The sequence below is a fragment of the Acanthochromis polyacanthus genome, chromosome 22 (genome assembly GCF_021347895.1).
Source record: "Acanthochromis polyacanthus isolate Apoly-LR-REF ecotype Palm Island chromosome 22, KAUST_Apoly_ChrSc, whole genome shotgun sequence".
Lineage (NCBI taxonomy): Eukaryota > Metazoa > Chordata > Actinopteri > Pomacentridae > Acanthochromis > Acanthochromis polyacanthus.
The window spans coordinates 26,138,517-26,161,626 of NC_067134.1; the positions used below are offsets into that span (position 1 = coordinate 26,138,517).

At 41.8% G+C, this 23,110-nt stretch overlaps 1 protein-coding gene across 1 annotated transcript; it reads right to left on the reverse strand.

Moving 5' to 3' along the window:
* Positions 1–4,001: 4,001 nt before the first annotated feature.
* On the reverse strand, positions 4,002–21,098 carry LOC110958404 (probable ribonuclease ZC3H12C). The gene is made up of 5 exons (XM_051943299.1): positions 19,736–21,098; positions 18,982–19,121; positions 18,671–18,905; positions 13,046–13,152; positions 4,002–10,276 (listed from the first exon to the last, which is right to left on the reverse strand). Exons 1-5 carry the CDS (start codon positions 20,515–20,517, stop codon positions 8,673–8,675), a joined length of 2,868 nt encoding a protein of 955 aa, XP_051799259.1. The 5' UTR covers positions 20,518–21,098; the 3' UTR covers positions 4,002–8,672.
* Positions 21,099–23,110: the final 2,012 nt, after the last annotated feature.

Genomic DNA, 23,110 nt, shown 5'->3' on the forward strand with positions numbered 1-23,110 from the left:
GACCATGACAAGTTGTTTGGATCAGAAAGTAAAATCCTAGATTCTTCGTTGTTCTTTTTGTCATTTTGTGTCTCGTTTTTGTCATATTTTGTCTTGTTTTTGCTGTTTTTTTTGTCTGGCTTTTGTCTCATATTTTTGTCGCTTTGTTTCCTTTTGTCTTGCTTGTGGTTTTTGTCTTTTGTTTTGTGTTTTGCTTTATTCGTCGTTTTGCGTTTTTTGTCTCGTTTTTGTTGTTTGTCCATTTTTTTGTAGCTTTTTTGTCTCTTTTTTTGTTTTGTTTCGTGTCGTTTGTCAAATTTTGTGTCGTTTTGAGTCTTGTTTTTGTCGTTTTGTGCATCATTTTTGAAATATTTTGTCTCGTTTTTGTTGTTTTTTGTCTGACTTTTGTTTTTGTCATCATTTCTCATTTTTGTTTTGTTTCCTTTTTGTCTCGTTTATGTTTTTTGTCGTATTTTTATCATTTTGTGTTATTCATTGCTTTATTCATTTTGTGTGTCGTTTTGTTTTTTGTCTTTTTGTCATTTATCCATTTTTTGTTGCTTTGTAACTAATTTTTTTGTCTCTGTTTTATTTCATGTCGTTTGTCTCATTTTTTTGACATTTTGTGTCTCATTTTCACAATATTTTGTCTTGTTTTTGTTGTTTTTTTGTCTGGCTTTTGTCTCATATTTTTGTCGCTTTGTTTCCTTTTTGTCTTGCTTGTGGTTTTTGTGTTTTGTTTTGTGTTTTGCTTTATTCGTCGTTTTGCGTTTTTTGTCTCGTTTTTGTTGTTTGTCCATTTTTTGTAGCTTTTTTGTCTTTTTTTGTTTTGTTTCGTGTCGTTTGTCAAATTTTGTGTCATTTTGAGTCTTGTTTTTGTCGTTTTGTGCGTCATTTTTGAAATATTTTGTCTCGTTTTTGTTTTTTGTCTGACTTTTGTTTTTGTCATGTTTCCTTTTTGTCTCGTTTGTTTTTGTCTTATTTTTGTCATTTTGTGTTATTCATTGCTTTATTCATTTTGTGTGTCGTTTTGTTTTTGTCTTTTTGTCACTTATCCATTTTTTTTGTTGCTTTGTAACTAATTTTTGTCTCTTTTTGTTTTATTTCATGTCGTTTGTCTCATTTTTTTGACATTTTGTGTCTCATTTTCACAATATTTTGTCTTGTTTTTGTTGTTTTTTTGTCTGGCTTTTGTCTCATATTTTTGTCGCTTTGTTTCCTTTTTGTCTTGCTTGTGGTTTTTGTGTTTTGTTTTGTGTTTTGCTTTATTCGTCGTTTTGCGTTTTTTGTCTCGTTTTTGTTGTTTGTCCATTTTTTGTAGCTTTTTTTGTCTTTTTTTGTTTTGTTTCGTGTCGTTTGTCAAATTTTGTGTCGTTTTGTGTCTTGTTTTTGTCGTTTTGTGCATCATTTTTGTAATATTTTGTCTCGTTTCTGTTGTTTTTTGTCTGACTTTTGTTTTTGTCATCATTTCTCGTTTTTGTTGTTTTGTTTCCTTTTTGTCTTTATGTTTTTGTCTTATATTTATCATTTTGTGTTATTCATTGATTTATTCATTGTTTTGTGTGTCGTTTGTTTTTTGTCTTTTTGTCATTTATCCATTTTTTTTTGTTGCTTTGTAACTAATTTTTTGTCTCTTTTTGTTTTATTTCATGTCGTTTGTCTCATTTTTTTTTGACATTTTGTGCCTCATTTTCACAATATTTTGTCTTGTTTTTGTTGTTTTTTGTCTTTTTTTGTTGTTTTGATCATATCGTATAAATTCTCCAGCCCACTTGAGACCAAACTGGGCTGAATGTGGCCCCTGAACTGAAATCAGTTTGACACCCCTGGTCTAAATGGTCAATACGGTTTCAAATGGCAGTAGATAATGAAACAATTCTGCCAACAGACTTGTTCCTTTCAGCTCTGGTTTCAGCTGAGGGGCGGTAAACGAGACCATGAGGGGGCTGTGATCCTAACGAGATGTAGCGTTTCAGGCTAAAAATACGCACCATCTGCTTCCACTACAAGCTCGATTACAAATGACTGAAAGGTCCCAATGAGCCGAGTTTTAGACTTCTGACGCTGAATTAGCCGTTCACGGTTTATTTCTGCTGTGCACCGTTTGGTCTACTGCCACTGGATTCCTTTGGTACGTCAGACAGAGTCCAGAACAGCACCGTTATTATCACCTGCTGTATGCTGAGCCTCGGTTTTTAGCCCATATTTGTTTACATATTAATCGTACAATAGTATTTTTACAAGATCCTGAGCCACATTGTCTTTGCTCCAGATAATGTCCTTATATTTATGAAATAATGGGGCAGAAATTTGCACAATTGACTCTATTTTTGGATATTTTAGGGAACTTAATCTTGCAGGAAATAAAAGCAGATCCAGTAGTTTGAGCTGCAGCCCATAGTCCCACTTATTGCATCTGTTATCTTTATAGTTATTTAGTTTCTACCTGACTTTGAATGTGAAATTTAAAAAGAAATATATCTTTTTTTACAGAGCCTTAACCCTTTAACGCTGATGGGTTTGCGCATGTTCAGTACGCACAGAGTGGGACTAAATTATTATTATTTATCTGTTATTATTATATATCTGACAAATTAACAATCTCCACCTAATTTAGCATCAGATTGAAGGCAAAAACACATTTTTATTTTTTTAAACATAATCATAAATAATTTCAGTCATCACGGGTTAAAATTGATATTGGAGCTCATATTTTTTTCCATAAAACAAAGCAGTGCCATTACCCCAGTCCTCTCAAGTATAGCGATCGTTGATAAAAACCTTAACCTTTTCTGATTATTATGATATTTAGGCTCCACTATGACTGTAATTTCTTTCCTTTGCAAAGAACTAGGGTTTGCTTTCAGGTTTAAAAGTCACGTTGTCCTTAAAAAAAAGCCCAAATGGCGCCACATATCAAACTGTGAAAACCTAAAGAACTGATGATCAACAGTCCTGTAAATAATCATTTCATTGGGAAATGTGATCAAAACTGAGCTTAAAATGATCAGAACCAAAAATTGCTTTCACCAGATTCCTCCATGTGGAGCCATCAGCAATTCAACGACAGGTGGCAAAGATTCTGTGATTATTTTGGCTGAACTGCAGGCTGAGTTTACTTCATAGACTGTATATAAAGATGGACGTAGCATCTGGCTCCACAAATGAAGCCAACCCGGAAGTGTCAAAAACTTGCAATATCACGCCGTCCGCTAGGGTTGGCTCCAAAAAGCTTTTGCTCCATAGACCCCAATTCATTTTTGGAAAAAATAAAATTTGATAGACTGATGTTCTACAGCTCAGGATTTTTTTCCCGTTAGTTTTCATGGTCAAAATGAGAGATCAGGTGGCCGATCTTAAAATAAATCGTTAAAGTTGGCGGAGCCAGGGGGCGTGGCTATACTTGATAGACAGCAACAGAAGCCTCTGCGGTAAAACGTGGGCGGGATAAGAGAGTCCTCAGCCAATCCTGCCCCCAGTTGCTCTCCGGTCCAGTCTGTTTGATGACGCTTTTTACATCACTGGCTCCAAAAAAAACCAAAACAGCGACCAGGAAGTAGCAAAATCCGGGCTTCATTTTCTCGGCGTTGAAACCAACTAACCGTCACGGTTAGTTTACGCCTGGTTTACTTACAAATTAACAAACAAGAGGCTTGTTATTTTTAGTATGGAGAGGTTTTTTCCAGTTTTGATAACACCTGTTGGAAACGTTAACATTTTCACTGTGCTTTATCACATTTCAACTTTGTGCGCAAAAGGCATTTTTGAAGTGATTTTTTTTTGGCCTTTTTATTGTATAGAACAGTGGAGAGAGCCAGGAAACACGGGTAGGAGAGGGAGGGAATGACGTGTCTGGGACTCTAGCCCGTTTATGGGCGTCCCACTGAGTCGGATCTCTCTGGACGCCCCAGAAGACATTTTTGAGCCGTTTCCTCAGAGGTGCAGGGTTTTATATTGTGAAAATGCATCCACAGTGACACTCTTGGTTTTCAGGGTTTCGAAGCAAATAATTCAACATAATATTCTAATTTTAGCAGTAGTCTTTTTAATGAACAATCACAGTTACAGTATTTAATTAGTTACACTGTTATTCTACCGGCAAAATGTAAAGATCGTGTGAAACAGTAGATTTTCATTCCATTAGAGCAGAGCAGCCATTACAGCGTTATTACATCTACAGCCCATAATTCAGCTGAGCGCGCTTATAAAGGGAGATACTTTCCTTAACGGCCTTCTTGATCCCTTGAAGTAAACACCGAGCGTCGTAGCATTCCCACTCAGGTTTACAGCATCAAAGAAGAGCGCTGCACTGGAATCAATACCGAGAAAGATTTACAAGCAGAAAAAACGAGCCAGCGTTGTGCACGGTTAGTCTAGCATCATGTCACAGTAACAGCAAGAGAAGCTTCCAGGACAGAATATGCAGCACAAAGCCAACACATGCAGAAACAAAAACAAATAAAAAAAAAACATGCATAACAGTTAGCTGAACATAGTTCAGAGTATTGGATGTGTCATAAGCACAATGCCATGAAGAGGCATTACTTTGGGCCCACGCTCGGCTGCCACGCTGACACACGGTGCCAGGAGGCCGGAGAGAAGGCGCTTCTTCAATACACAAAGGTTCTCTCTCATCGCTAGCACGTGTCATTGTACAGCTATCCGTACAATGCGACACGTCGGACAGGAAAGAAACCGCTGGGCTAAACGTAGCTGGCTCGTCATGAATCGTATGTTGAGCTCACTTTTTATTTCCTTGGTTGCCATTTTGAACTCAACACTTCAGGGCTCTACCTGAGAGTTCACGGATTATTTGTGTTTTTTAGAATCGATTCCCGTTTTTAAAAAAAAGCAACTTAAAAGAAACCTTAACTCTGATGCAGCTGTCTGATTGGTTACACGATGATAAATATTGAGAAGCCTTTTTTTTAATCCTCGTGTCGTCCTGCGGGTCAAAACTGACTCGTTTTAAAGTTTGAAAAATGTGAAAAAAATATATATTTTCACAGTGAAACTTCTGATGTCCACATTTTCAACATTTTTGGGAAATGTTTGAACATTTTTTGGTGGAAAAAAGAGGTTAATTTTTTTAAGAATATTTTTAGTAATATATTGATTTTTTTGTGAATGTTCTTAAAGAGAATATTAGAAGTTTTACTGATATATATATATATATGGAATCCCTTTAGATATTTTTAGGATTTTTTTGGAAGATTTTTACTCATTTTTAAAAATATTTTCTTGCCAATTTTTTTTAACTTTTAAGGAAAATTTTTAAGGAATTACTGAAATTTTTCTTCCTGAAGGTTTTGCAAATTTTCAGAAATATGGAGAAATTTTTTGCTGAATTTTTGGATTTTTTTTTCAGACAAGGAAACAATATTTTTGGGGCCCATAAATGAGGACAAGACGAAGGTTAACTAAACATGTAAAATGTAACCTAACTGAGGCATTTTAGTTAATTATATTCTAAATTTTCATTGTTACATTAATGAAAATGTGTATTTGTTCAGAATATCAGCTATTGATCTCCTGAAAAAGCCCCCTAACCGTCCACCAATATTCAGAAGCAGAGCAACGATAATTCCTCTTTCATTGGCGATTAAATCTAAATATGGAAGCTGGAAAGTTTATTAACATTTTAACGTTGCATCCTACTGACAGACGTGGAATTTTTGAACAAATCTGGTGTGTAATACGACAAGGAAACGTCAGCATTCGCCTAATAAGTGCTCAGGTAGTTAATCTATTTCTGTATTGTGATGCTAACATCCTGAGGCTAAAAAAGTCTCAGTATTTTATTTCTTAACCCTTTGATACGCAGTGTGGGTCACTAGATATCCATTTTCCATTGGATTTGGGTCACATTTGACTCTTGCTGTGCATCAAAGGGTTAAAGAAAAGTGACAGGTTTGCCTAAAGGAAAGCAGCTAGCAGGTTAGCTTAACATCCACCAGTTTAAACAGAATTTTCTCCTATTTGCCCAAATTAATAAACTTAGAAGCACTGGGACGCCAAAATCCATGCATGAGACTTCATTTCAAATGTTGTTTAGTTGCTGAAAGTGGCTGTAAAAACTGCATCTTTATGTGTTTTTAGTATTCCAGGTAGAGCTTCAGTACAGTGACTTTCAAAATGGCCGCCACGGGATTTCATACTGACCCAAATATAAAACTTTGTTGGGGTCTGTCCACTCAAATTGTGAAATAATAGAAACTTCAATGACAAAACATCACTCCTCTATTATTTCCAGTGTGGTTTTACAGTTTCTTAAAGGAATATTTTCGTCTTCCCGATGTAGCAAAGACGCTAAAAAAGAAACTTAAGATGAACCAACCCCTGTTTTCAAATGAGCAGTTAGCCAGGAAACTGGAGCACCTTTCTGGCACGATTTGATGGGCGCTCTTGTGGAAAAAATAAGCCAGCTTCAAACCCAAAAGCACAGGTGAAGGAGTTGTGGCACCTAAACATAGTAGGCACGCCACTCCTTCCGTTGATAACGTCGTTGAAATAATTGTCTCAAAGCTTTTTCCACAAGATTAAAAGTTGGAACATCTGGATTGGAACGGAACTGTGGTCAACGCACTTCATCATATAGCAATACATCAAGAGTGTTGGATAGATACGGATCAACGAGTCCATGGACTGGATATAACATCAGCGACTTAGTTAATGATACAATTTGTATCAAACAAGGTTTTTCTCTGTCTAGCATGGATTCAGCTGGGATCTGCTACAGACACCGGTAGACGCTGTCGGCCAAAGTCTGTTAAATATATTTACAACACGGACACGTTTGGATGGCCAGATGTTTCCCGTCTGTAGCAGATTCCAGAGTTGACCCAAAATAAAGGGCCAGAGAGAAAGAGAGAGAGAGAGATGTCCCTTACTAAAACTAAGGTACACACGACAGGGTCACCCATCTCTACAGCTACAACTCTGACCAAAACACCGACGCCGTCTCAAATAAGACGACCGTCTGTCCAACACCTGTTTTTACCACAAACAGCCACAAAACACACACAAAGAGATTCACAGAGGAACCAGGCCTCGATCAGGAAGTAGCTTCAAACTGGCATGTGGTAATTAAAATGAGGATTTGTCAAAAAATACAAAATAAAAATCAGAGACGAGGATTGTTTTTGACGAGTAAGTGTCCTGGTGTGTAATCACATCATAAAGGTAGTGGTAGTTGTTAAATAATCTGTAATCAGGGTTTCTGCAGGACTCAGTGAGGTACATTTGATGCTTTTTGGTGTCATGACCGTGAACTCAACAAATTACACGGGTTTGTTTTTTGTAAAAGATGATTTTTATATGAAAAAAAACCCCCGACCACCCACAGGCTGCAGTCATTCTCTGAATTCCAAGTTTTCCAGCTGTTTTTGCTGGATCCCTATTTCCCAGTTCTCCTCCACTTTCCAAACATGCAGTTTTTGGCAACTGTACCCAACCGCACTGCAAAAATTCAACATCTTACCAAGTCTATTAGTCTTACTTTTGGTCTAAGTGTCTCATCCCACTTCATTTAAGATAAATTCACTTAACAGGTGACATTTCAGCAAGATGGAGGGACTTGTTTTAAGACAATGCATCTTAAATATCTTGTTAAGTCAAACAATCTTGAAATTATCTTGTTTTAAGTTTTCCTGTGGGTCTAATTGAGCCGTTTTAAAGTTTAAAAATTTGGGGAAAATAACTATATTTTCACAGTGACTACCACATTTTCAAAAATTTGGGGGAAATTTTTTAACATTTTTTAGTGGACATAAAGAAATGTTTACAAAATATTTCTATTATATTATATTATTTCTATATAAAAACATTAGAAATTTTACTGATATATATGTAATCAATTTAGATATTTTTAGTTTTTTTGAAGAATTTTATTCATTTTTTGAAAATATTTACAATTTTTGTATTTTTATTTAGCTTTTTATTTCTTGCCAGATTTGGGGATTTTTATTTATTTTTTATTTTTTTGTAAAATAAACCTTTTAAGGGAAACTTTTAAAGAATTTTCATCCAGAAGATTTTGCAATTTTTTAAACAAATTTGGGGAATTGTTTTGCTGAATTTTTCATCCCCCCCCAGACATAGGAACAATATCACAGATGTGACCAATCGCAGTCTATAATTATATATTATTACATTATTATTAACAAATATTTTTCTTGAAAGCGGCAGAAATATTTTTTAATGCCGCTGAGAATCAAATGGAATGATTTTTAATGCCATTTAAGGCCTTACTTGTCATAAAATCAATTTACTGCTTTTTAGTGCCCTGCAGAAACCCGGTTACTTTCAGTAGTCGTGTGATTCCAGCTCACCGTGTGAGGATTTGGCTGTGAAACTTAAAAAAGTGCCTTTTGAATTTAATGCATAACTCGTCCTGCATATGAAAGACAAATCAAGCTACTTCATAAATAAAAATAAGAATCGAGTAGGTCTGGAACAATCACCACACGTTGCACTTTGATTCAAAGCCAGATTCCGTCCAGTGACTCGCTCTCTCTACACCTGTTAAAGTTGGTTTAGTTGTTGCTGCGCAGTGACCAGAGCTGGATTATCTTCAGCGTTTTATGTCCTTCAATCTCATGCATTGTCTCATTAATGTCACAAGAAAGGAAAAAGCTCTCCAAACCCCAAGTGTCGCTGATGCAGACCACTTACAGTTTGTGTTTTCTGACTCCTCAGTATCCGGTCTGCGCTTTCTCTGCCAGGATGGCGGCTGCCAGCTGCTGGGGGTCGGTGATGTGGGGGCTTCTGGACATCACCCGACTCACCAGCTCCGGGGGGAAGATGTTGCACAGGTTGATGTACACTTTCTCCCTCACGTCGCCATAGCGACCGTGCGCGGGGGAATCCGTGTGCTGCGACAGGTAGGAGGGAGGTGGAGGGTGGGAGGGCACTGCGAGGTGGGAGCTGTGAGGAGGAGGGTAAGGCAGGAGAGGGGCGCTGGACGGGTGAGGCGGGTGGGGAGAGTGGGCCGGGGGCGGCGGGTGGCTCAGGTAGTGCGTGGGCGACGGGTGGAGGGCTGGATGGGAGGAGTGGTGCTGGGTGTAGCCGTCCTGAGCCCAGGGGGGGGTGTGCCAGGAGGACTGCCGGGTGTCTGGAAGGCTCTGATAGGTGGACGGCTCGTACCTGGACGGAGGCAGCGGCTGCCTGTAGTACGAGTCCCAGCTGGGCAGCGCTTTGGGCCGGTGGTGGTGGTGCGACGCAGACAGGTGTTCGTACAGGTGTGAGTCTGAGACACTCTCTGCCCGTGTGGGGGCCAGACAGCGGCCCAGAGGAGAGCCGGGGGGGTGAGGGTTGGACTGGGGCAGGGAGTGGTAGTCGCCTGGGCAGCTGGAGCGGGCGGCGAGGGGCTGGTGTTGGAGGTGAGGGGGCAGGGGGTAGAGGGGGCGCTTTGGAGGAGCTTCTGGTGGAGGCTGATCATGAGAACAGCTCCGTGCTGCACTCAGGTGGTAGCTGTGGACTCCTGGATTAGATGTGTGGCTGTGTGGGATGCTGGAGTACTCAGCAGGATGGAGGCCGCACAGCTCATGGTTGGACGTGGCGTGGTGAGAATAGAGCCGGCCGTGGGGGGAGGCAAAATGGACGCTGTCCTCCAGTAAGGTATCCGGAGGGCATCCAGGACACGACCGCTCGCTGTAAGAGTCGCAGCTGCTGCCGCAACTGACGCTGCTCTCGCTGCCGCACTCGGAGCCGGCTGAGCCCATGGAGCCTAAACGCAGGTCGGAGTCGTTCGGGAAGCGACAGTCTGGACTCCGTCTGGAAGAGAGGCTCAGGCCAGAGTAGGCACGAGTTACCGAGTAGTAGCTCAGGTCTGGAGACTCACAGTGAGGGTAGAGGTCATGACTGGGGGCTGGGAGGACACCATGAGGGGTCACCGCTCTGGACTGCTGGTCCTGTGGAAGGCTCAGCCCAGACGGGGGCCCTCCAGGGGCCGGAGACATGGTTATACTCCCACTGTTGGAACTGCTACTCGTGCTGCCTCCACACAGAGCGCTCTTCTGGCTCTCCGCCCGCCCTTTAGCCAGCAGCTTCTCCTCAGCATCACTGTAGGACAGAGCTCTGATGCTGGGGTCCGACTGCCTCTTGGGGGCGCCTTTCTTCACCTCGATGCTGCCGGCCGGAACGCTGTGGCTCTTCACCAGCCCCGCGTCCCCCTGGTTCTTTGAGGTGACGCAGGTCTTGGCGCTGGCTCTGAGCTCATCGGCGACGGCACGCTGGGGCTGGGCGCCTCGCTCTGGGTGGTAGTACTTACACTTGTGGCCGTAAGTGCACTTCTTTCCTGGAGAAACGCACAAACAGGTAAATAAACAACTCTGTCAGCACCACACCAACACAGATTATCGTTGTATAGAGAACCAGTTCCAACAAGGAGTCATGAATGAGTTTTCATTTCGATTCTAGTGGTTGGTTCTTTAAACATTTTACAGCATACTTCAGACACCTGCTGTCTAAAGGTCACAGTGAGAATATTGAATTTAGTCACAGCAAGTATTTTTCGTTCCTCTGATCCTTTTGAACAGATGGTACGTTGGTCCAGTTCAGTTACAACACGCTGCTAGTTTTGGAAACGCTCTGCAGACACTCGAAAAAGGAGATTTGATGTGACTCTATAAGTGGTACATTTACTGCTCAGGGTTTATTTTAAAAGGCTGATCTCCACTGATGGTTGTGAGAACAGCTGTGATGGTGAAACTGAGGTTGGATGTGGACTTGAGCTGCTTTACTGCAAAGCATACCGACACACTCTGCTGCTGCTTGTGGTCAGTATTACAACCGATAAAAACAAGGCTGTTTGGGAATGTGAGTCAGTTAACCCTCAGCTGTGTCTGTCAGGCACAAGGCTGCATCATTGGATTAACCCTCATGTCGTCCTCATTTACTGCACCAAAACATATTGTTTCTTTATCTGTAAAAAAATTAAAACAAAAATTCAGCAAAATATTCCACAATAGTTCCTTAAAAGTTTCCGTTGAAAGTTTTTTTTTTAAAACAAACAAATTTGGCAAGAAAATTCAAGTAAATATTTTCAAAAAATGAGCAAAAATCTTTAAAAAAAATCCTAAAAATATCTAAAGTGATTACATATATATCAGTAAAACTTCTAATATTTTCTTAAAGAACATTCAGAAAAAAAAATCAACTAAAATTCAGTGAAATTTGCTGGTTTTTGATTGATTTTTTAATGAATGCTCTTTAGAAACATTTTTAACATTTCTTTTTTCCACCAAAAAATTTTCAAAGACATCCTAAAAATGTTGAAAATGTGGACATCAGAAGTTTTCACTTTGAAAATTTTTTTTCTTCCACATTTTCAAACTTTAAAACGGGTCCATTTGGCCCGCAGGACGACACGAGGGTTAAAAAGAGAAAGTTCATTTTTAACGGATGCAGCACTGATACATGCAGCAGTATAATTACATTAAACATACCTTATTTCTGAACTCCTAATATTATCTGCCATAGAAGCAGCGTGAGTACAAATAGTAACAGCTGGACGTCTCCACAGCAGCTGAAGTCTGAACAGTAACCGTACATCCAACCACAGCTTCACCATCACAGCAGACGGAGCAGCTGTTCTCACAAGCAGCAGCTGGACACTGTTGGAGATCTGCCTTTTAAAATGACTAATGAGCGATAAATGGATCAATTGTCTCTCTTGAGTGGCATTCTATTGCTGTGACCTTTATAGGGCTCTGTTATCTGCACGTGTGAGTTGAATGCATGTGTGTCTTTCTTTGTCTTCATGCATTTGTCCTAATAAATCACGAGACCCGTCCAGCCATCCCTGAGGTGTTTGATTAGCAGACGAACAGCAGAAAATGTGTGACTGTTTTGCTGCAATCACTTTAACTTAAAAATGCTGCTACAAAACACTTTGCAGAGGTAGGATTGGTTTCTCATTACAGTGAAGTAGCAAAAAATAGAATTAAAATGTATTTTAAAGCAAAGGTATTTAATGCAGAAAATGGTTTGTGACGGGTCCATATTTAACGGAGGGACTTTTGAAGTCCATGGGATCCTTTTCTATTAAAACTAAAAGAAGGAATGTTTTTTATGTTCATTACGATAACGTATTTATAAATTGCATAATTATTTATTATGGAAACAATCACTTATTAATAAAAACGACTGAATATCACGTCAGCTATGATCCAAAAAGTCCCACAATTGTATTTGACCCACACGTTCATTCAGAATACTAATGGCACAGTTGCCGTACACTGTTTGAGAATAGTATAAGTAGAGTTGAAATGAGCATTTCTTAACGATTCTTCTGGAACTGGTTCTCTGTGCTTTGCAAACTGGAAATGTTCAAATACCGGAGGTTCAATGAGCTCCGACGCTAACGGTATGTTTAACGGTACTTTAAGATGTAGGAACATTGTGTCGCGCATTCTGTCTCATCACTGCAAGATGTGCGTCCATGATACACTTTTTCTTTGCAAATCCAAAACAGTGTTCTGTGGAAGAAGTACTTCAACTGTTTTCTTTATTATTACTGCCCGGCAAAACATCGTTTTCCGGGAGGTATTGTTTTGAGCTGCATGGTCTTGGTTGGTTGGTTGCTTGTTTGTCTGTAACACTTTGGTTTCCGTGCGATAACTCCATGAAGTGGTGCTGTAGCCTCACCATATTTGGCACACAGGTGTACCATAATAAGATACAGGTCAAGTTCGAATTTGGTGACCTTGACCCAATTTTCAAGGTCACAGGGGTCATCTTTGTAAATGTGGTTGCCGTGACCTCGCCGGGCGGTCCAAGTTTGGTAAAACTTCGAGTTAGACCTTTAAAATCACACAATAAAAATACTGCATTAACTTTATACTCAAAGGAGAAAGAGCGAAAGAGGTGCTGACATTTGCTTAATGTCTGTTCAAGATGGAGCTCTTAATTCTCACATGCTGGACAGTTTAATTAATCAGTTAGTTTTTTCTCTTTAAAAAACCCCAAACAATCAAACAGTACCAGTAAGAATACTGTTAAAATACCGGTAAAAGTAGTAGTATCGATACCCATCCCTATCTGTGCCCAACCTTAGTGTTCTTACCGTATGGACAAGGCTGTTTCTTCTGCTCAGGCATGACAGGTCTTTTCCTCAGGAAGTTGTCCAGACTGGGGCCATGACGACCGAGAGGATCATCTGGTGGCATGAACCTGAAGACACGGATGAGATCGTTCACTTATATTTAAGGTATGATGATGCTTTTAAAAGATGATGCATTGTTTTTAGGTTTTATCATGAGTTAAACTGATTGTGGAAACTGAACTGCAACTAGACAGGATGAAATAAATTGTAATTCTTTATCCATATCCAAGTGGAAAATCACCCATCTTGTGTGGATTTTACTCAAAAATATTCATTCAGATTATTACTCTCTAACAATCTGAACCCTGAGCAATTTCTGACTTTTGTTTACTCACAGCGAGTTAATTTCTTCACTTGAAAATAAAGTCCTACACTGCTGCAAGTAGAGACAACTCAAAAATCTCTGTTGTGAAGTTATGACAGAGAATAAAATCATAAATGAAAAGGAAACAAATTTTATGGAAGACGAAATTGATTTTCCACTCAACAAAAATTTAAAAAAAAAAACTTGAAAAGAATGCACAAATTCTTAAAAAACTGTTTTACCAATATTGACATACAGACCAGTGAAAAGTTTGGACACACCTTCTCTTTCTTTTAATTATTTCCTACATTGTATCTTAATACTGAAGACATCAAAACTACAAATGAACACCAGAATAACCCAGAATATGTTTTATATTTTAGATTCTTCAAAATAGCCATCCTTTGCTTTGATTCCTGCTTTCCACACTCTTGGCATTCTCTGGATGATCTTCATGAGGTAGAACCTGAAATGGTTTCCAACAGTCTTGAAGGAGTTCCCAGAGACGCTGAGGATTTTTTGGCCCTTTTATCGTCCCTCTGTGGTGCCTCTCATCCGAAACCATCTGGATTGGGTTTAGATCATCTGAAGCAGCACTCCATCATCTCCTTCTTGGTCAGATAGTCCTTCCACAGCCTGGAGGTGTGTTTGGGGTCATTGCCCTGATGGAAAATAAATGATGGTCCAACTAAACGCAAACCGGATGGGATGGCATGTTGCTGCAGGATGCTGTGGTAGTCATGCTGGTTCATTTCCTTCAGTTTGGATTAAATCTCCAACAGTGTCACCACCAAAGCACCCCCACCCCATCACACCTCCTCCTCCATGCTTCATGATGGGAACCATGCATGTAGAGACCATCTGGTCACCTCTTCTGGAACCAACGATCTCCAATTGGGACTCATTAGACCAAAGCACATATTTCCACTGGTCTAAAGTCCATTCCTTGTGTTTCTGAACCCAAACTAATCTCTTCTGCTTGTTCATCCTCAGTAGTGGTTTCTTAGCAGCTATTCCCCCATAAAGGCTTGATTGGTCAGTCTCCTCTGAACAGTTGATGTTGAGATATGTCTGTCTCTAATCTGAGCTGCTAACTTGCCATTTCTGAGGCTGGTGATGGATGGCCTTAACCTCAGCAGCAGAGGTAACTCTTGGTTTTCCTTTCCTCGTGTGAGCCAGTTTGGTTGTAGCGTTTGATCGTTTAGGCTACAAAGCCTAAAGGGTCGTATAAACTGTTCACTGTTGACAACACACCTCTTTGTGTGAATGGTTTCTTTTCCTTGGACACAAGGTCAGTAAAGCTGTCGGTTTCTAGGTTCCAGTACAGCCCCAAGCTCCTCTGAAGAGGGAGGGGATCCATTCCAAGATCTAAATCCTTCAGATCTTTGGCACGGTCCTCTGCTGGGAAGACTTCCATCACTTGGCTACTGTTGGATGCCACTTTGTGTAGTCGCAGGTTGGATTCTGCTAAAATTTGTCTGATCTGCATGAGAAGATCTATTGCCTCTTCAGGTGTGGCAACTGACATGAGACCATCATCAACATAAAACTGCCTGTCAACAAATTGTCTGACATCAGAACCATGTTCTCTTTCACCCTCTTGAGCTGTTTGTCTCATGCAGTAGATACAGTCACCTCCAAAAGTATTGGAACAGCAAGTTCATTTCCTTTGTTTTTGTTGTATACTGAAGACATTTTGGTTTCAGATAAACAGATGAATGACACAAAAGTTCAGAATTCCAGCTTTTATTCGTGGTTTTTACATCAAGATGTGTTAAACAACCCAGGAAAGATCACCTTTTCTTTGAACCCACCCACTTTTCAAGTGAGCGAAAGTATTGGAACATGTGACTGATGGGTGTTTCTAGTTTCCCAGGTGTTGCCTTTTAGATTGATTGCAGACACATTAAATAGTTCTTGTTTTTGGCTTTGGGTTTCACCTGTGAAAACTGCCTTTTCTGTTAAGCAAACATGAAGACCAGAGAGCTGTCTATGGGAGAAAAGCAAACCATTTTGAAGCTGAGATAAGAGGGAAAATCGATCAGAGCTATTGCACAAACATTGGGCATAGCCACTACAATAATTTGGAATGTTCTGAAAAAGAAAGAAACTACTGGTGTACTGAGCAACAAACATCGAACAGGTCGGCCCAGGGTAACAGACCACATTGTGAGAGCTGTGAAGAAAAAGCCAAAAACAACAGTCACTGACATCACTGCCAACCTCCACAGGGCAGGGGTGAAAGTGTCACAATCCACTGTTAGAGGAAGACTTCGAGAGAAGGAATATAGAGGTCATACCACAAGATGCAAACCACTCAGCAGCAAAAAGAATCGGAAGGCCAGATTGGATTTTACAAAGAAGTACAGAGATCAGCCACAAAGTTTTGGAACAAATTTTTATGGACTGATGAGACCAAGATTAACCTCTAACAAAGTGATGGAAAGGCGAAAGTATGGAGAAAGAAAGGATCTGCTTTGGGTCACATCGCATCACATTCAGCACTTGAGTCAAATACAACTCGTATCTGGTTTGGCTTTTGCGGGTGGTACACTCTGAATGTAGGTAAGTACCATTGTTCTTTGTCTAAAGGTGGAGCAATTTCAGCTCGATCCCTGTCCAACATCTTCTGCATGAATTTGACATATTGTTCTTTCATCTCTGGCTTTTTCTCCAGAGTCTTTTGTAGCAACTGTTGACGTTTTGAAGCTTGCTCCATTACTCGCAAGCTGTCTCCTTGGACAGCGAAAGGGTAAAGCAGCCACCCAGCTGTTCCTTTTATTTGTGCGCACTTTTGCATCCATGATGGCCAGGAAAGTTTTGTCATCTGTGGATAGTGCTGGTTTGTTGTCGTCCTTACACCTGTCAAACACTTAGCACCCCAGACTGTCTGAACTGAGGGTGGGCCTTGTATTTAAAAGAAGGCTAAAGACTCACCTTTTTAATCAGGCTTTTAACTGACCTTTTAAGCCTTCTTTGTTCTTGTCATTACTTATTATCTTATGTATTTTACTGTTTTCACTTTCCATGCTTTACTTATTTATTTATTTGTTTATTTTATTTCTTTTAACTCCAGTGTTTCTTCAGGGGGTCCTCCACACTGGGGGCTGTGTCTGGTCTGCTGCTGGGGGTGTTGTCCACGGGTCCCCTCAGCTCGGCTGGTTGGGGGGCTCCCCACCTCGGTGTGGGGTCCCCGTGTCTGTCGGGGGGTCTGAGTGGCGGACTGTATAAGCTTTTCTGTTCTAGAAGACACATGACCACTGGGCATGGATATAATAAAGCTTGGGTCGCTTGCTATTAAATGAAATTGGAGAAGACACAGGAAGGTGGAAAGGCCACTCTGTAATCCTCTTTGTACTTACTTCCGACGGCTGTCCACTTTTCTTGGAGGTTAAAGGGGAGTTTTTCCACTATTTGTTTTACTCCATGTGGTGTATGCGGGCCCTGGTAGAGCTCCGTCCTGCTTGGCACACTCCAGTTGGTGGTCAGCCTTGGAAAGTGTTCAATCTTTTTTAGCAGTGCGTCCTCGATGACCTCAGGTGTTCCATAACATTCTTCGAGGCGTTGCCAAACCATGGTGACACCTGCTGCGCGATTCAAATCCTTTGCTGCACTTAGAAAAGAGGTCTTCCATGACCACTAATTTCCTGGTTTCTCGTGAAATTGCAGAAGACCAGATGTAACCACTTCTCTCCAAATTAGGCATCTTGCAAAGTCTTCCTGAACACCTTTTGGCTCTGGTAAGCATTCTCTTTCTGGATTGGTGGTGTATTTTGGACCACTTTGAATGTAAGTATGGCTTATGTCCATTGTAGGCTCTTTCTTTGTGTCTCTGTTCACAGCCCATGTGTTTATTTTTGTCTCATCAGATTCCACTGCTACATAGCCTAGCCGCGCTAGACCCATGTTCTGAATTCTGAAGGCACAAGGGTCTAGGGCTGCTTGACAGGGAGCGAGGCGGGCTAAAAGATTGTCTTTCAAATCACTCTGCAGCAATTGGGTAGGTATACAACCAATCAGCACAGCGAATAGGCTGACGGAGTTCCTAGAGCGCCAGCGGATTGTGGCTAAGTCCCATTAGCTTCCCAACCAGCGGAGCCAACTGGTATTTTAAGGATTTGCCATATCCTGTCGGCATAAGTCCAAATACGTCTTTCTTCTCAATGAAACACTTCAGTGCCGTCCTTTGTTTATCTTTCAAGTTGAATTTTAGCTTCAAATCTTAAAGGGCTGTGGCCAAAGTCGAGTGGAAAGATCACTGTTTATTGTGCGCCGGTTGTTTCTGTCAGAATCGTCGCGCCTCTGTCGTCACTTAGTTACGCCCGCCTTCTGACTCTACACTTCATGGCGATTCGTCCAGCCAGTTTTATTAGAATCCAGCCTCGAGCCTTATGGAGGGTAACTAGACCCACCCTGGCAGAGAATTAAATTTGTTGCCGTGGGTTGTCTAGCACGGCTAGGCTAACTGCTACATGCTCTGATGGCGGTTCTGTAAAGTGCTGCTGGATGTACTCTCCGACACAGGGTCCTCGGCTGAGCTCCCCACTTTCCAGTTCAGCTTCCTCATAGTCTGTAGCTTCAGCCGCAGCAACAGCTCTTTGACACTGGAGCAGATGGAGACTTGCTTCTAGTTCTGCTCTCTGCTTCATCATGTTAGCTTCTCTTTCGGCGTAAACCAGTTGTGCTCAGGCAGCTTTTGCCTTGCATAGGCTTTTGTTGCTGAAGACGATCGCTGAGAGAGTCTAGTTGATGCTCTAGATGACTGACTTTACATCAAATGACTGAGGAAGCATTTGTTCTGTGACTGCTTGATCTTCACTAGCTTGTAGAGGATAATTAAAATAAATACAAACCCCTGAATGAGAAGGTGGGTCCAAGCCTTTGACTGGTGCTGTATAACAGACACTTTACTACTTTAATATTGAACTTGTTTCCATCCTTGCCTATTTATATGAGCCCAGTTTGGCTGGACTTTTGTTATATGTTTCTCAATAACTGCAGAGTTGGTCGTGGCTTCTTGCTTCTGCTTTCTACAGAGTTTAATTAGTGCAAATGCTTGTTCTTTTTCTCAATTTGAGCATCTGAATTTGATGAAATATCTCAGTTTTAGCTTAGATTTAATTCCTTTTCAAACCAAAAGGTCACACATGGTTCCCACAAAATTGGAAATCTGACAGTTCTTCCTGCTTTACAGTTTCCTGCTATGATAAAAGGGAAATTTTCTTCTTCTTTTTGTACACCAAAATATCAAGTTCTGATCTAACAAAACCTTTCTCACTTACTTGTCGTTGACAAAGGAATACATGAGCAGCCGCTCGTCTATGAATTTCTTCCACTCTGGCTTCTCATTAGCCAGGTCTCTGTAGTTGTCATTGGAGACGATGATGCCGTCTGACTCATAGGCCAGCTTGACAATGAAGCGGTCGTCATAACAGACCACGCGGCGACCTTGGACGCGCCGTGAAGGAGTGAAGACGAGGATTTTTTCCTTTTCAAGGCGACGCAAGATCTCCTGATCTGTGGAGGAGAGGGTCTCGGTGAGTTTGAGGGAAATGTTACGGCGTGTTTTCATCAAGCAGGCTTTTGTGCTCACCTGTTATCGGGGCGTCGGGGCGCGACTGCTCCTTCCTCCACGCAGGAACAAAAACTGTGATGTCATGATGACCACGCTCTACGAACCAATCAACAGCCAGCTGGATGCCCTGACAGGAAAACACTTCCTTGTTGCCATGACTACAGTGAATTGGAAAGAGGAAAAGGATAGTGGTAAATTAACATTTTAATGTTTGAAGAGAAAAGTGACTGAACTCGGGCTGCAACTATCGATTGATCTAAGCACGTTACGGTACAATTTCATGGCAATATTTTAATAACTAAAAGTAATAGAAAACTCCAGCCAAGTCACAAGTATTCTACTCACAATCAGCTTTTGTTTGATGTTTAAGGTCATCGACTGACATCGAATGATACGCCGATAATGATTTATAAACATCTGGGAGGAATTCTCGAATGCCATCGATGTTGCCGTGCTGCAGGTGGTGGCCACATTGAACACAACAGGAAATAAAAGTTGACTGTGAGTAGAATACTTGTGACTTGGCTGGAGTGTTGTATTGCTTTTCCTGATTAAAATATTGCGGAATGAAACTGATTCATTGTTTTTGAAGAATCTTGTGTAATATATGTACGATACAATGCAGACATCCGTGCGTACGATACAGCGGATGATGTAAGTTATTTCTGTTCCATAGTGCGCTCACTTCCACTTTTGATGTCGTAATGTGCAGAGACGATTCATCGATAGCTGCAGCCCTAGACTGAACTTCTGCGTTCTAAGCGGTGCTCACCTCATGGCGACGTTACTGCCGTCTACCACGATTGGCCGCAGGTTGTCCTGGTCACACGCAGACTCTGAAGGACAGGGCGAGTCCGACCGCTGACCGTCCAGCAAATCTGAACAACCGCAAGAGGATGAGGAAGATGAGGAGGACGAGGTAGAAGCTAAAGATCCGGGCTGCTGTTCGCCGTCTGACTTGGTGCCCAGTTTGACCAGCTCTCCCAGTATGTCATTGATCAGGGTGTCGGGGCCGAGCTTGGACAGGACCAGTCGCACCGTCTCCTCAGAGTAGCCGAGCTTCAGGGCGAACTCCAGCTTCGCCTGGTACTCCTTACTGCCAACCTCGGAGGCTGGTTCTGCTGTGGAGGGGTCGGGTGGAGGCTCACATTCGGACTGAGCTGGCATGTCATGTTCGAGCTCTGCTGAAAGTTCAGATGGAAGCTCAGGAGGCCCGTCGGTGCCCAGGTCCACGCACTGGGTTCGACAGAGCGGCTGGTGGGTGTTCTTGCTGTGAGCGGACCCTCCTTCACCTCCATCCGAGTCGAGGACGGAGCCGGGAGGCGGAGCAGACTTAGACTCTGCGTCAGAACCGGCGCTTTCCTCTAACGCTGCCGGTGGAGGGGAATGGGCTGTGCTGGTGTTGCCGGAGCTCTCCCCCTGCTCCTCCATAGCAGGGGCTCCGTCAGCGCCGCCAGCCTGCCGGTCAGCCCCCACTACGTGGAGATACTCCAGATCCAGCTCCAGGTCGAGGATATGGCCTGCTCCTGCCTCCACATGGTCCTTCTGGCCCATGGATCTGTCACAGACATCCAGCTCACGGGGCTGACTGCTGCCCGCTCACGCAGCTCCACTCATAGGTGCCTAAAAGAAAGACAAGAAGATGTGTTGTGGCATTTTGTGATTGAACAAATGATAAAATTAAGACGAATCAAATTTAAGAGTTGACAAAGGTAAGATTGGGGGACCTAACATGTCAACTGAAGTTATGAGTACAGTAATCCTCTGGAAAGCGGCAAGACAAGGGAAAATCATGAAGCTCATAAAAGGCATGAGAGGAAGTTCATGTCCTCTCTACGTCTGCACTGGTGAGTTGAAACCTCGGGGAAGCTGAGCGAAGCAGAAATATAAAAAGAGGAAGTGGTCTAACTTTAAGTAAAATTACATCATATAGATTTTTGATAGGGTCTTAACTCTCGTGTCGTCCTGTGGGTCAAGTTCGAAAATGTGGAAAAAATATATATATTTTCACAGTGAAACTTCTGATGTCCACATTTTCAACGTTTTAGGGAAATCTCTGAACATTTTTTGGTGGAAAAAAAGATGTTAATGTTTCTTTAAGCCCATTCACATAAAAACCAACCAAAATCCAGCAAATTTTGTTTGATTATGGTTGATTTTTTTCTGAATGTTCTTAAAGAAAATATTAGAAGTTTTGCTGATACATATGTAATCACGTTAGATATTTTTAGAATTTTATTGTATTATTGTTGCCAAATTTGTGATTTTTTTTTTTGAATGAAACACTTAAGGAATGATTGGAATTTTCTTCTGTGCAAATTTTCAGAAATTTGTGGAATTTTCTTGCTGAAATTTTGTAATTTTTTTTTTCAGACAAGGAAATAATACTTTTTGGTGCCCGTAAATGAAGATAACAGGACGTTTGAGACGATGGGTTGTGGCTTCCAGAACGGAAGAGGAGTGTTTAAGAGACTCTGAAGACTGTTTCTTGAAAACTTATTAAAGACTCGAAGGTTTGATCCAGAATGCCTGATCATCTTTGGCCGTTAGCAGGCAGACTGAGTCACAACAGATGGAGTGAGTAGACCAGTTGTTCATGGAAACAATGCAGCAGATAATTGGAGTATTTACAACTTCCTTCACTGATCCTCACTCAAAATGCAAATCTGTCGTTCTTGATGATGATGATGCGATGACACAGAATACTTGAGGGTAAACTGGGTAAATCCGGACTTAAACTTACATTTAGATGCAAACCTTTTGTTAAAGTACAGCATCTGCACTGGAGATCATTTAGCCGGTGAGCATTTTGAGTCAAAATCTGACTTTTTGACTTTATCTTCTCAGGAAAACGTCATTGTGGAGCTCCAGGCTGATGCTGTTTACACTGACTCTGGCTGTCTGTTGCCGTTGGGGACACAAAGAGCCGATGGGGCCCTCTCACCCTAATTAATGGACTCCCGCGTTTTTTTAAAAGCCCGGGCCTCAGTGTGTTTTTCCAGCGTCACGCCACAGCGCATTAATCTACGGGGCAACAGAGGGTGAACACCAAGCCGTTAGCTTCCCCCCTCATCTCATTCTACCTGGTAATTAAAGCCCATATGCTTCTTCCCACTGGGGTGGAGGAGTCACTCATTAAAACACCGAGGGGCTCTGAAGCCAATCAGCATTCAATCGCCACCAAGGAAACGGTATCCGGTGAGGCTTTTCTGACCGAAAGGTTTGGAAAATTGCAAATCACAGGGAGACTTTGAAAGGTTAAGCTGAGATAATGATACTATGTGGAGCTCTGGAAACAATGTCAGTGAAAAGTTTGAGTGTCTTTTCATTAAATATTGTTTCATTTGCAGATTTTACACAGATGCTGCCAGAAAACGCCACGCTATCTGGACCGAACACATGGACGATGGAAGGGGGAAGTGACTTGAAGCAGGTGGGAGGGGGTTGATGAGGTGGAGTGAGTGAGTGTGCATTTTATGAAAAAAGGGCTGCCTAGCAACATGCCTGAGCTACTGTTGCTAAGCTACAGCTGTTAAAAGCATTCTCCCTTCTAAATGCCAAGACAGAGGCTGCAGCCGACGACCCGCCTCACACACACACACACACATTACACATATAAAGGTCTGCTGTGGGGGACCGGGGGGCTTAAGTGTGCCTCGGCGGCAGCCCTCCCCGCCCGCCACCCAAGACAACAATAGACCTGCCGGGGCGATGGGGACGGGGCCTTGGCATCAGCCGCTGTGGGCGTTGATGCTGCCCGTCGCTACATAAACAACAGCCACCTCACTGACTGACTCATGCTGCTGAGGAGAGAGCTGGCTGGGAGCCTTACTGATGGCGTTACCCCAGCGATTCCAGCATCTTCACCTCCACCAGACTTTCTGAAATTTCAACAAATCGACAGTTTGTTGACCCTCTGTAAATAGTTTCTTAATCAGCATCAATGTAAAATCCATTTTACATGCATGTCTGTAGTATGACCTAACATTTTAATGATATCCAGCCTTAATAGAGTGCAAATTCTACTCCAAAACCTCCACACTTAGATGACGAAAATGTTTTTTGTTTTTTTTTGTATTTCTGAAATCTAAAAAAAGTGACCTTCATTGCCAGAACAGATACGTGAACACTGGATGAAGCAGCTCTT

Bases quoted from the DNA above. Each gene is read 5' to 3' on its own strand.
- LOC110958404 (XM_051943299.1), bottom strand. From the start codon at position 20,517: ATGGGCCAGAAGGACCATGTGGAGGCAGGAGCAGGCCATATCCTCGAC. The intron at 13,153-18,670 runs GTAAGTGAGAAA...CCGTGTCTTCAG, and splicing joins TATTCCTTTGTCAACGACAA to GTTCATGCCACCAGATGATC. The intron at 10,277-13,045 runs GTAAGAACACTA...GCGTTTCTCCAG, and splicing joins GAAACAGCCTTGTCCATACG to GAAAGAAGTGCACTTACGGC.